This window comes from Rhodnius prolixus, unplaced genomic scaffold (assembly GCF_049639745.1).
Source record: "Rhodnius prolixus isolate KJV_2025 unplaced genomic scaffold, Rpr scaffold_1, whole genome shotgun sequence".
NCBI lineage: Eukaryota > Metazoa > Arthropoda > Insecta > Hemiptera > Reduviidae > Rhodnius > Rhodnius prolixus.
The window spans coordinates 25,935,939-25,948,114 of NW_027411581.1; the positions used below are offsets into that span (position 1 = coordinate 25,935,939).

Below are 12,176 nucleotides of genomic sequence, written 5' to 3' on the forward strand. Positions count from 1 at the left end.
GATTCCCACTTGCTCCAAGTATTCGGTAACAATTCTGGCGGTATGTGGGCGAGCATTATTCTGCTTCAAAATGAATTGGTCACCAATAAATGGAGCCAACGGGATCACGGTCTCTAGGAGCACTTCCTCAATGTACCTCCAGAGCCCCCCATTATCAATGAAAATCAGTTCAGTACGGGCGTGGAAATTGATTCCACCCCAAACCATAACTGATCTCCTTTCGAAAGGTCGTGACTCGCGAAGAGGACATTGAGCAAATCGCTCCCCTGATCGTCTCCACACTCTTTCTCGGTCGTCTGGGTGATATAGTCCAAAGCGAGTCTCATCTGTGAATAAAACTGTTCCCCATTGCACTACAGTCCAATGAAAATGCTGGTTGGCGAATAATCGCCTTTCTCTACAATGCCTTTCCAGCAGTTGGAGCACTGTCGCGGAGCGCCTTGCTTCAAGTCCACGCTCCCTCAGTCTCCGCCGTACTGTGTCCGAGCTAACACGAGTATTTCGCGCCACTAACAGCCTGTCCCGAACCTCAGGAGCAGTTAAATGGCGGTCTCTCAATACTGAGAGCGTGATAAATCAACTTTGGCCGGCCACTGCCAGCCCTCCGTTCATAACTGCCAGTCTCCCGGAAACGCCGGAGTGCATCATTAATGGCGGACTTCGCTACTCCAAGGGTTTCTGCGATAGATCGGATCCTCCGGCCTTCTCTTGCCAAGGCATCAGCTCGGGCTAAGTCTACATTCGAAAGAACCATTATTCTGGACCAAAATAAAAAAAAACACGTCTAATAATGATAGAAAAGGCGTGGTTAATAAATTAAAGATCTTTAAAGGTGCGAAAACCTGCTTACAGTTTAGAAGAGTTCCGTCAGATAAAGCAGCCTCAAGACAAATAAGCCACATCTGAGTCTTATCTCATGCCCTACTGATCCTGAAGGGATTAGTTCAATGGACTTAGACCCTTCCTTCTCTGTAATAACCAGATTACCCACAAAAACAAACACATTACTGATAATCAGCTTTTAATATAAAAAATATTAAGTGTCCGGTTTTTTTTTGCTGTTGAGTGTATAATGTAGTGTGTATATTAGTATAAATGGATTTGGGAACCACAAGTATCACTGATAACGTAAATTAACACAAATAATACATATTTTAAACAAATTTCGAGAGAATTGATGAAGCTGAATGAGAGATGTCTGCCGACTGAACAGAACATGGGGATTTCTTTTGCTGCTTAATGATTTTTTTCATTTTAAAGTATGTCAAACTGTGTTTTTTGAAAACCAAAATTTTTACACAAATAAGGCGGAATGAAGTGTATAATATTTTCTAACTGTATAAAATCTTGGATATTGCCGCTAAGGCCAGACATAAATTGAGAGACATAAATTTAACATTGCGCCTTCTTTTTCACATAAATATAATCAATTTTACCAGCGCTTGAATTAAACTGCGACAAAAAATAATTTTCAAGATAGGAAAGGATTTGTAGCTGAGGGCTTATTGCACCGCTTACTGGTGGAGTCCCAGTTTCGAATTCAGCTGGCTGTTCTTAGGTTCTACCTTCTTGCGAGCTTCTTCAGGAATGAGTCTTTTGAAGGTCTAAGTTTTAATAAAAGAGTACTGTTTGAAAGCTGGTAGTGCAATAGGAGACTAAAAGTGCCAAAAATCTTAGTTTTAAGCGCTGAAACAGTAGAGAACATTGTCTTGATGATTAATTGTAGAATTAGTCTTTTCATTCCTCCCTGCAAACTAGGTTAAAAAGTCTTAAATGAAACCTCCTATGAGCTCCCCAGAGTCAGGTTTAGAGAATGTGTAACGTTAAAAGAATGCAGCTTTATTTAGTTGTTTGCAGCTATCTGAATGTGCTTTCATGTTGCCAAAAAGAACAAGCGAAATTTGCTGCAAAATGTTATCTAGCTGACTTAATTTCCTGGTATTTGTGGTCCATATTGACTTTGCGAATAATCGCTGCTAAGCTACAATAAAAATTAACATGATGCGTGGACGATTATGGTAAATGGGGATTTGACGCATCAAGAATGGAATGAGGGTCCATAGCCATCATGGGGTTATGGACACAAATCAGCAGCAATAAATATGTGGGGGAAAAGTTGACAATGATGTTTTAATCCACTAAGATTAGATATCCTTGGCCGGAATAAAGTTCGCAGTGTTTGAAGAGAGGAGGTCTCATAACTTTCAACTGATATTCGCGTGCTCCAACCTGAAAAACAAATTTCAGTCAGCTGCAGAATGCGCTTTCTTCGAAGGATTGAGTTATTAAAGGCTACAAGAGGACTGGAATTGCGACTAATAGATCTATTCCATTATAAGGCATGTTTCCATAATTTTTTTTATTTTTTGAATTTAAGGCGCATCAACGTTTATTATTGGAGCCCGGAGCTTATTACAGTGCACTACTGCCCATCACCGAACAGTGAGCAGTTAGTAGCTCCCAGGAAGAGAAAATCTGAGGGCCAGCAGATGAATTCGAGATCTCAGTATTGGTGGTTACCTATGCATAATCGTGATTTTTATATATTTAATGTCTCCTTTAAGCAGATACAAATAAAGTTAAGGCTCTTTAGATGTTTATTTTTATTAGTGTTTTTTATTTTTAACTGAAAACTACAATGTATATTTCTGATATCAGGTATAGCTTCATAAGACATGCCTGCTGGCTTAATAGATTTTCAATGGATTTGTTGGGTGATTTCTTGAGAACTCTAGATTATTATAGAAGAAGAAGAATATATTTATTGTTATAAGAATACACCTGTTAGCATGGAGTTGACATTCTCGTCTAGATTAGTATTTATTTATGAATATGCAGAGAAATCAAACGTGATTTAAAAACAAAAAAACACTATAATAAGCTGAGATTACCTTAAAGAAGACTAAAACAAAAGAAGGGATTATAAAATTCAAAGGAAATGTTGGTTTTCACTCACGGGTTCAAGCGTAACCACACGAGCTAAGAGAGTAAGCATCTGCATGACCGAGTGGAAACATTTTCATCATGAGTTGAATATAATTCATTCTGCAATCGTTTCAGTAGTTAAAAAGATATGTTCTTTAAATCTTTAGATATTAAGGCTAACATCTGATTAAGAATGGTTTATTGAACGGTAGATTGAACGATCTAGAGAAGTGTTAACGTGGAAAAAGAAATGACTCAGTTATATTTAAATTTAAATTTTTAAAAATTATTTATTTTTTATTGATGTACACTGCACTTAACGATATTTAGATTAGATTAGACTAGGGCGGCCTCAGGGCCTACGCCACTGCGACCCCTTTGGGTCTATTGTGGCTCCCCTAACTTTAAAGCTCACCCTCCAGACCTGTCCTGTTAATTAGACTCTTAATGCTGGAGAGTGACTTTTGGGTAAAACTCACAGGCCTTGGTTTTTCCTCCCCGAGAAGTAACATCCTTAGCCACACGAGCCCCTCACACTGACTTAACGATATTTACTTACTAGCATTGGTGGTAGGTAACCTTGCTGATGATTGGTTGCCTACTATCATGTTGAAAAATGCATATTCGAATTTTTTTTAGTTTTCAGAATCCCATGGAGATAGATTAGATTAAAAGAAGTTTCTCTTAGTCTATATTAGAATGTCAAATATTTTATGTAGTGTTGACAAGGCGTTGCTCATTCATAATTTTGAGTACATTAGATTGAGTCACATGCCGCAGCGTAGTCTAAAAACATAGCCAACATAACTGCATTTTAACTGCATGCATTGTTCATGCCATCTACTTCAGTTTGTATTATTATATATTTATTGTTGAATAACATCTTTATAACTACCCACATCATAGGATGTAGTCAAAGTATAGACATTGAAAATTCTATCCGCATGATTCTGAAACTCATCAAGTTTAAGTAACATGGTAAACTGTTTGAAAAACAATTCACGTCAAAAATGTAGCTCCTCCCAACATAATTTCTTATTACCAATTTATGCTCCGAAGTTATCAGTCCATAGTGCATCAAATTCTGTGTTATATTCATCACAGCAGCCACAATTATCGGAAGTGATCTGCCCGGTGGAGCTTCCTGCACACTTCTCAATATGATCGGGTTTGGTATCTGGTCTGCTGGGATAATTTAATAGTATCCTTCTTTCCACTTATTACTTCATCTTAAATCATAACTTGGTGATCGTCACTTTTGTAGTGCAAAGTACCTCATTTTCTACTATATTTCCTCATCTCATAATGGAGTCTATCTTAGCGCCATAAACTCAGCTGGTCTCCCTCTAAATTCAAATACCGTCACTTTCAACTTCACCGTCGATATAGCTATCCTAACCTCCAATAATATTCCTGTTAGTATATCAATCCACTATCTTCAAGGCCATCTCATTTTTCTTGAACCCTGGCTTCGGAAGTGAAGAACAATGGATTATCAACTAAAATCCTTTTTCATCCACGTATATCGTATTAAACAGAAAAAATCGCTCTCCCATAAATTTCTGCCATATTTCTTACGCTAAAAAAGCTCATTACCCTCTCGACAAACGACTAACCTGGTATCCCCATAAACCACTAAAATGAAATGAATTAAATACCTGGTATATACTATTCTAGACAAAGTTTGAAACTGACACTTCGCAGCAAAAGAAGACTGTACTGTTCTACTGTTAGGCTCTAAATCAGTGGTTCCCAACCTGTGGTCCGCCAGAACTACAATATGGACCGCGAAACACTTAAAATTTTTAAAATAACAATTATTTGACATGCGTCCGCGTGTGCGGCAACGGAGCGGTGAGTGGGATGTCGTGCGAGCTTAGAGCGCCTAAAAACAAGTCCAAGTGCTGATTAAAAGCAAATGATGATGTGCGGGTCGCTTTGAACAATCTCATCAATCAGGATTACCCATATTGTTAAGAAAATGCAAGCACAAAAAGCAAATTAATGTAACTGAAAACATAATCACAATGTTAATTGAAGTTTATTTTAAAAATCTAAAAGTAGTTCATTGTGGTATTGAACCTGTGGCCTCTGCTAACAAAAAAATATTGAAATGGTCCCTGGTCTTAAAAAGGTTGGGAACCACTGCTCTAAATGGATATAATCGGTATAGACAGTACGGAATCAATGCCCACTTGCTGACCAAGTATTTCACAATAGTTGATTAAAAATAAATACCCAATAATTCGTATGAATTCCCAAAAGTTATTTCGAAAACAGAATACCACTATCCAGCTCACTATGAATTACTATTAAATGAGAAGAAAACTCAAAGCCTAATATTTAGCCTGATTGAAAAAAAAGAGAAGAAACTATAGCATTTCTGGGCGTCACAATAGATTGCAGGCTTACTTGGAAAAGTCATGTACATACCTTGAGTAACCAGTTATCGAAAATAATTTTTTATTGAGAAAACTGCGTGAAGAAGTTCCAGCTGAGGTTATAAAGACTGCCTACTATGGTCTATTTCACTCCAGAATGGTATATGGTATTGAGCTATGGGGTGGAATCTCCGAAGCTTCCATTGTATTTAAACTTCAGAAGAGAGCTATTAGAACCATGATGAAGAAGAGAGCTCGAGTCAGCTGCAGGCCTCTCTTCAAAGAATTAAATATATTGACGCTACCCTCAGTATTCATTTTGAAACAAGCACTGTATAAGAAAAAAGAGCCTTCAATTGAAACTAGAGGTGATAAGCATAATCACGATCTACGTAATAAAGATGATATATGCATACCTTACAAACGACTAGTGATGTCCAATCAACTTTGCAGTGTCGTCGGCGAGAGTATTTAATAAAATTCCCTTAGGTGTAAGACGGTTAAGTGAGAATCACTTCAAACGAACCATCACCCGTTTTTTGATGAGGAACTGCTTTTATGATATAAAAGAATTTATAAACGCAAAGTGGAGTGATGAACATTTCAAACAAGACTGAAAGTTTTAATATATAATATAATGTTTTAATACACAGTGCGAAGTCCGTTATTCTAGATTAGTGGCATATAGTTGTTATTGTTCTTCTTATGTTTGACGTGCCTTTTATATTGTATTTATGTACACAGGCAAAAAATAAATAAATAAATATGTGCACCATAACTAAAGCCTGAGCAGAGATTTATAGAGTTTGTCCATGTGGATCATGTAGTGGGACCGGATTCTGGACAGTTCGATACATTTCTCTTTTAAGACTAAATTATTCATAATTCTCTAAAGTAATAACTTTTGTAGACAACCTTTATTGAAGAAAAGTGATACATGCAGAAGTCGTAGCAAATAGGGATTTATAATAGATTAGTAAATGGTAAAGAAATTATTTTAAAAAAATCAAAGACAACGTTAATTTAAAGCAAAAAAACAGATGGGATTGTAAAATATAATTTAGTGAAATTCGAATGGACAATGTCAAAATCATGTGCCTGGAGTACCATGATAGATGAGAAATTAACTATCGACGCCCATATAGTAGAATATATTGTCAACTAGGGTGAAGTGACCGGTAATTGACTTGGCACCAGTAATTGACTTTCCAGCAATAAAAGGGAATTATAAAGGATATGAGACATTTTTAGTGGTATTTCTTTCAATTTCGTTATTAAGAAGCCTTGTGGCAGCAGTATCAGAAAATCACTATTGGAAGGTTCCTTGGTGTCAGTGGAAGGTTATTTGTGTTAGCAGTACAGGATCAAGGAAGAAACAAGCTGTCAAAGAGTACAGCAAGAGAACATCTCCACATTGAAACAAACCGAAGACCATCACGAAAACAGGACAAACAGAAAAAGATAGACACAAGTTAGACCTGTGGATTGAGGAAGCGAATATAAGAGTGCACCCAGAGTGGAAAATAAGAAGTCTTTCTGAAAGAGTTTTGAAGTACATGCAACTCTTTTTTTCGGATTGACCGGAGTACCAATTCTTAATTTTTTTGGCCAGGAAAATTAAAAGTTCTCAAAAACAATTTTATTATTTCCTGTATGAGAGTAAGGTGAAATTGCCCAGCGAGGAATTAATACGAACAAGTTGAAGGATAGAAAAGGAGAGAGCACGATTCTGGAGCTGAATAACCAGGAAGATTCCTGCAGTGGGCCCGAAGAGTGAAGCCAACCATTAAGAATAGTTAGTTTTATTTGAAACTTATGTACGAATATTTGAGTTTCAATAATATTATTAGACATTTGACTTTTTATTGAACATTTTCAGTTTTTCTTGTATTTGTTTTCTATTTTTTTTTGTGAACAGTAAGCTTCTGGGGTTTGGGTTGAGAACAAGTAATTTAACTAATACATTTTTTTGAACTACTGTGATTAAATTGTTGAATTACTTTTAACTGTTTGTAAAAAGGAGTACATTTGCAGTCGATAACTAAATTATTTTAATTTACATTAAATTTTAATACATTAAATTACATTATACAGGGTGAACCAGTAAGTATTGTCCATAGGCCTACTGTGTGCAGTACATTTAAAGTGGAGTTCAATGACGTATTGGCCAACTTCATATTTTCCTCTGTTCTTGAGTGACGTCACTTTTAATTTTTTTTTCTAAAATCATTACTTTTTTCCAATAAAAATGTTATTACTCAGAAAGTTTTAGTCCGAATTCGATTCTGATGACACGGTTAGAAAGACAGATAAATTTCCTAAAAATTGACACCATTTTGAAGCATAAGTTATTCTCCAAACTGCCTTAATCTTCCACCGGAACCTAGGAAAATAAAAGTAATCGAAATTTTTAAGAAAACTCATTAGGCCCTTATGTGATCATTATCAGACCTAGGTGCTGGCACTTTTTACAAAAGTTTCCTTGTCTAATGGGCTTTCAAACGGTATATCATTTTCCAGGATTCCTTTTATCTACGTATGAGAAATTACGTTTGTTTTTATTTTTTTATTTATCCGTAGGTTTCGCTGTTACTAGGATAACGAAATGAACAGCGCGGAGCCCAAATATTTCTGATTTATTTTCTTAACCAATTAATATATTTATTTTATTTCATTTCACTTTTTGATCCACCTCATCTCCATTGTAACTAGGCTGCGGACAAGGTAATTGTAAATAGATAACTATATGAACATTTTTCTTTTCAGGTAAAGATCTAATATTATGGCTCCCACCACCAGGAAACAGGAAAAAACTAAAAGCAAATGCCCAAAACCAAAATTCCAATATTCTGATGACCAAATGAAGGCAGCGTTGCAAGACGTAGGTCAAGGGACAACAGTCAGCGAAGCAGCTAAAAAACACTCAGTGCCTCGAGTAACCCTAATGTACAAAGTGAAGGGAATATCTCCAGTCAGCAGGCGAATGGGCCCAAGCACAGTTCTAACCTCTGAGGAAGAGGAAGTTTTAGTTTTGTGGATTTCGTCCGTAGCCAGAGCTGGGTTTCCCATCACTAAAACCCAACTGCTTATGAGTGTGCGGCAGCTCATTAAAAAACTAGACAGGCCGAATCCTTTCAGTAACAATCTACCAGGTAAATCTTGGTACAAAGGATTCCGGAACCGTCATCCGGAAACTGCGACAAGAATAAGCGAAAACCTCACTGTTTCTCGAGCCAACGTAACCAATGCTAGTTTGAAAGCTTGGTATGATGAAGTATCTAGATACATGAATGAAGAAGGTATTGCGGATGTCCTTGAAGAACCTGCAAGGCTATTTAATGCTGATGAAACAGCATTCTTGCTGAATCCGAAAGGAAATTTGGTTCTCTCAAATAAGCAAGATAAAAACGTTTACCAAGTCTTTAACACAGATGACGAGGATTGCCTGACAGTTCTGATAACGGGAAATGCTGAAGGACAACTGGCGCCCCCTCTAATTGTGTTCCAGTACCAAAGGATCCCTTTTCACATTACTCAAAGCATTCCTTCCGGTTGGGGAGTAGGAAAATCTGACTCAGGGTGGACGACTGGAGTCGTATTTTATGAATACCTTGCTAACATCTTTTATCCTTGGCTGGTTCGGCAAGGCATACGGTTCCCTGTCATTCTTTTCATCGATGGGCATACCGCGCATCTGACTCTGGAGACAAGTCAGTTTTGTGTTGAAAAGAGGATAATTTTAGTGGCTCTCCACCCTAATGCCACCCATTTCATCCAGCCCATGGACATATCAGTCTTCAAATCCCTCAAACAAAATTGGCAAGAGAAGGTTCATGAATGGCGTTTCCATAATAATGATCGTATATTGGGAAAAGCTGATTTCGCATTGCTTCTTAAATCAGTTTTAGAGGAGTTGTCTCCTGAAATTCTACAAAACGGTTTTAAAAAATGTGGACTCTTTCCATGGAAGCCACAAGAAGTTATCGAGCAACAGGAAAGTTCAGTCAATATAAATGTCTCTCAAATGTTCAGTCAAAATTTTGAACATCGAGAAGTGGAAAATGGCCTGAGGGTACTTGAGCGATTCATTCCACCAGAGACCTTGGCTGAATTTAAACAGCTATCAATGTGGGAAGTAAAAGAACAAGACTCTTCACTTTTTAAAGTCTGGAAGGAAATGAAAATGCAACTAATGTCACACGAAGGACAACAAGATGTGGAGGAACCATCTCTATCCCATCTGGGACTATTTGAAAACATGCAGCGAACTCCTACAAATGACCAGCATTCACCTGAAAACTTCCAACAACCCCTCGAAAATGATGAACAACACCCAGAAAACTATGAGCAATCTCAGTCACGATTCGAGCCACAACCATCCACATCTGCGAGTGACTTCAGTGTTGAGGCAATCAAATGATACCTTCCCAGTTCCTTTAAAAAGCTCATTAATTTGGCCTTCTGCACCAGTTCTCTATCGTAAAAGAACCAGCACAAATGCCCTAATACCATCAGTTGTGACATCCAAGCAATGGCAAGATTATCACACAAGAATGATCAAGCAGAAGCAAACAGTAGAAGAGGCTACGAAAAAGAGAATGGAAGAACCTCAATTCAAGATAAAACAGAAGGAGAAACAGAAGATAATTGACAGGGAAAATAAGGGGAAGGCAAAGGTAGCAAAAAAAGCTCAAAATAAATCTAAGAGTCAAGGGCAGAAGATTAGGAAGAAACCTAAGAGAGCAAAGGTGAATTGTCCTCCAACAAGCGACAGTGGGGATGAATGGCAGTGAACTCATCAGACATAGATGACCAAGAATTATCCAATATTTGGGAAAAGCTTAGTTCAAGAGGGCATTCAAACTGTATTCAAAAAAAATGAAATTGGCATAAAATATTTTTAATTATCAAATACTTGATGTGTTGGATCGCCCTGTGCTACTTTGTAGAGAATGTTACCAATTTAATAAAACTGTTGATGTAGTAGACCTGTGAGGCTTTCAAATGGCCTGACATCGCTCGAAGCATTCCGACCAGTTTGGGAGTAGGAAAATATGACCCAGGGTGGATGTCTGGGGTTGTATTCAAGTGGCTAATTATGAATTACATAAGTTATATTATGATGTGCATTTCCTTTGGATTTCGAAAGAATGTTTTGTGTTTTCATTAATTTTTTTTCTTCTATTTCTTCCTATTTCAATAAAAAGACTTATTTTAGTCAATTAGTTTACCTAGTTACATGAATATTAGTTGTTTATTTATGTGTGTGTTTTAATACCTATCCCTTACCAAGTTAAAGAGACAACAACATGATTAATCTTTTTTAGTTTTATTAATCTAAAGCGCGAATGCTTACAAACTGAGGCGATGAGCGTGCATACAATGTATATACATGTGCCAAAGAGGTAATTCAATAATACACAATAAAATACTGAATAGATGCCGAAAAGAAGAATGAATGATAAGTAACTTACCTTTGGTTAGTTTGGTTCACTAGAAAGCACTAACAACTCAAACACAAAAACGCGTAGATGCGAACGGTAGCAGGTTTTAGGCGGAATGAATAAAAAAAAGATGTGACCACATGCTCAAATCGGAACTAGAGGGGGTAGTTTAGTAAAGTGAAAACCAAAAAAATAAACCCGAAAAAAGATTTAAGTAACAAAATGTTTAGTGGAAACTTGAAAGGATAAGAGAGCGGAAGAGTTGAGAGAAAGAGATAAAAGCGAGCCGACAGACATTGTGTACGATCTAACAAGTATGTAGCTAAATAATAGCTCCTTGGTACTATTGAAAGTTAAGGTTGTCATTCAAATTACCTGTTTTGGTTTGGACGTGATTAAAACTCTCCGGTAGGTCAGTTGTATCAGGGTTGATCGTCCAAAACTGCATGAAAAAGCGTAATGTTTAAAAATATTACATATTTATGTATGACAATTTAAAAACTGATTGTAATTAATAATGAATAAGAGTAATTTTTGTTATAAATCCAAGTGGAAAAGTGATTTAGGTATTTTAAATACATACCTAATGTTATTTCATGAATATAAAAAGTAAAGTAAAATAATCGCCTATTTTTTCAGGCGGGCTTTATGTCCAGCTACCAATTAGGTGTCGTGGACGGAGGCGACTAGCAAACGTACTTTACTATTTCTCAATTAACCATTAAATAAAATCCAAGGCCAAGACCGGGAATCGAACCCAGTACCACAACGCATATTGGCTTTGCAGGTCTCGCCTCTTAACCCGCTCGGCTACCGTGGCGCCTTATTTCATGAATATATTAGTTTGTCAATCACTAGTCCACAGGGTTTTTAACATTTTTGGTTGGCATAAAGATAGAATTTATTGCTATTTAAATATTAATAGTACAAAACACAACCAAATGGAGCGGTACAATGGTACAACCTACACCCGGAGCTCTAATATTCTCGAATTTTTTCTTAAGCTGTCAATTACCGGTCCCTTCACCGTATACTCTAATTCTTACAAATAATCTTTCAAAGTTTGCAAATTACACTGGAGCATTAGTAGTGCTCTGCTTCAGTGTGGGTTACTGCACTATATACAGGATGTAATCAAAGGAAGGCAATAGAGTTCAGCGCAGTTTGCTATTGGCATGCTAAAGGGTTGCAGAATGATTTCCGCTGAGGCAGCTTCTATGGTTGCTAACACCAATTGTCACTAAAATAAAATATAAATAGTAGCAGTTAGAGAAACTACTAGCTAGTATAGTATTGATAGGTTTTCAGCAGATAATCTCAAAAGAGCAATAAACAGAAACATCTGGCTCTCATTCTGTGGGTAAACATTAATGAAGTTATTTTTAAAGTAATAATTGGAAGATTTAAACAAAAGAATATGGGATCA

General features: G+C 36.8%; 1 protein-coding gene and 1 long non-coding RNA gene across 2 annotated transcripts; one reads left to right on the forward strand and one right to left on the reverse strand.

Annotated features, from left to right (window-relative positions):
* Positions 1–220: 220 nt before the first annotated feature.
* LOC141458163 (uncharacterized) lies at positions 221–5,901 on the reverse strand. Its single transcript, XR_012460763.1, has 3 exons — positions 5,723–5,901; positions 5,359–5,637; positions 221–2,229 (listed from the first exon to the last, which is right to left on the reverse strand). It is a non-coding gene; the product is annotated as an uncharacterized lncRNA (long non-coding RNA).
* Positions 5,902–5,906: 5 nt separating this feature from the next.
* Positions 5,907–10,544, forward strand: LOC141458151 (uncharacterized). Its single transcript, XM_074135763.1, has 2 exons — positions 5,907–7,101; positions 8,073–10,544. Exon 2 carries the CDS (start codon positions 8,089–8,091, stop codon positions 9,724–9,726), a length of 1,638 nt encoding a protein of 545 aa, XP_073991864.1. The 5' UTR covers positions 5,907–7,101; positions 8,073–8,088; the 3' UTR covers positions 9,727–10,544.
* The last annotated feature ends 1,632 nt before the right edge of the window (positions 10,545–12,176 follow it).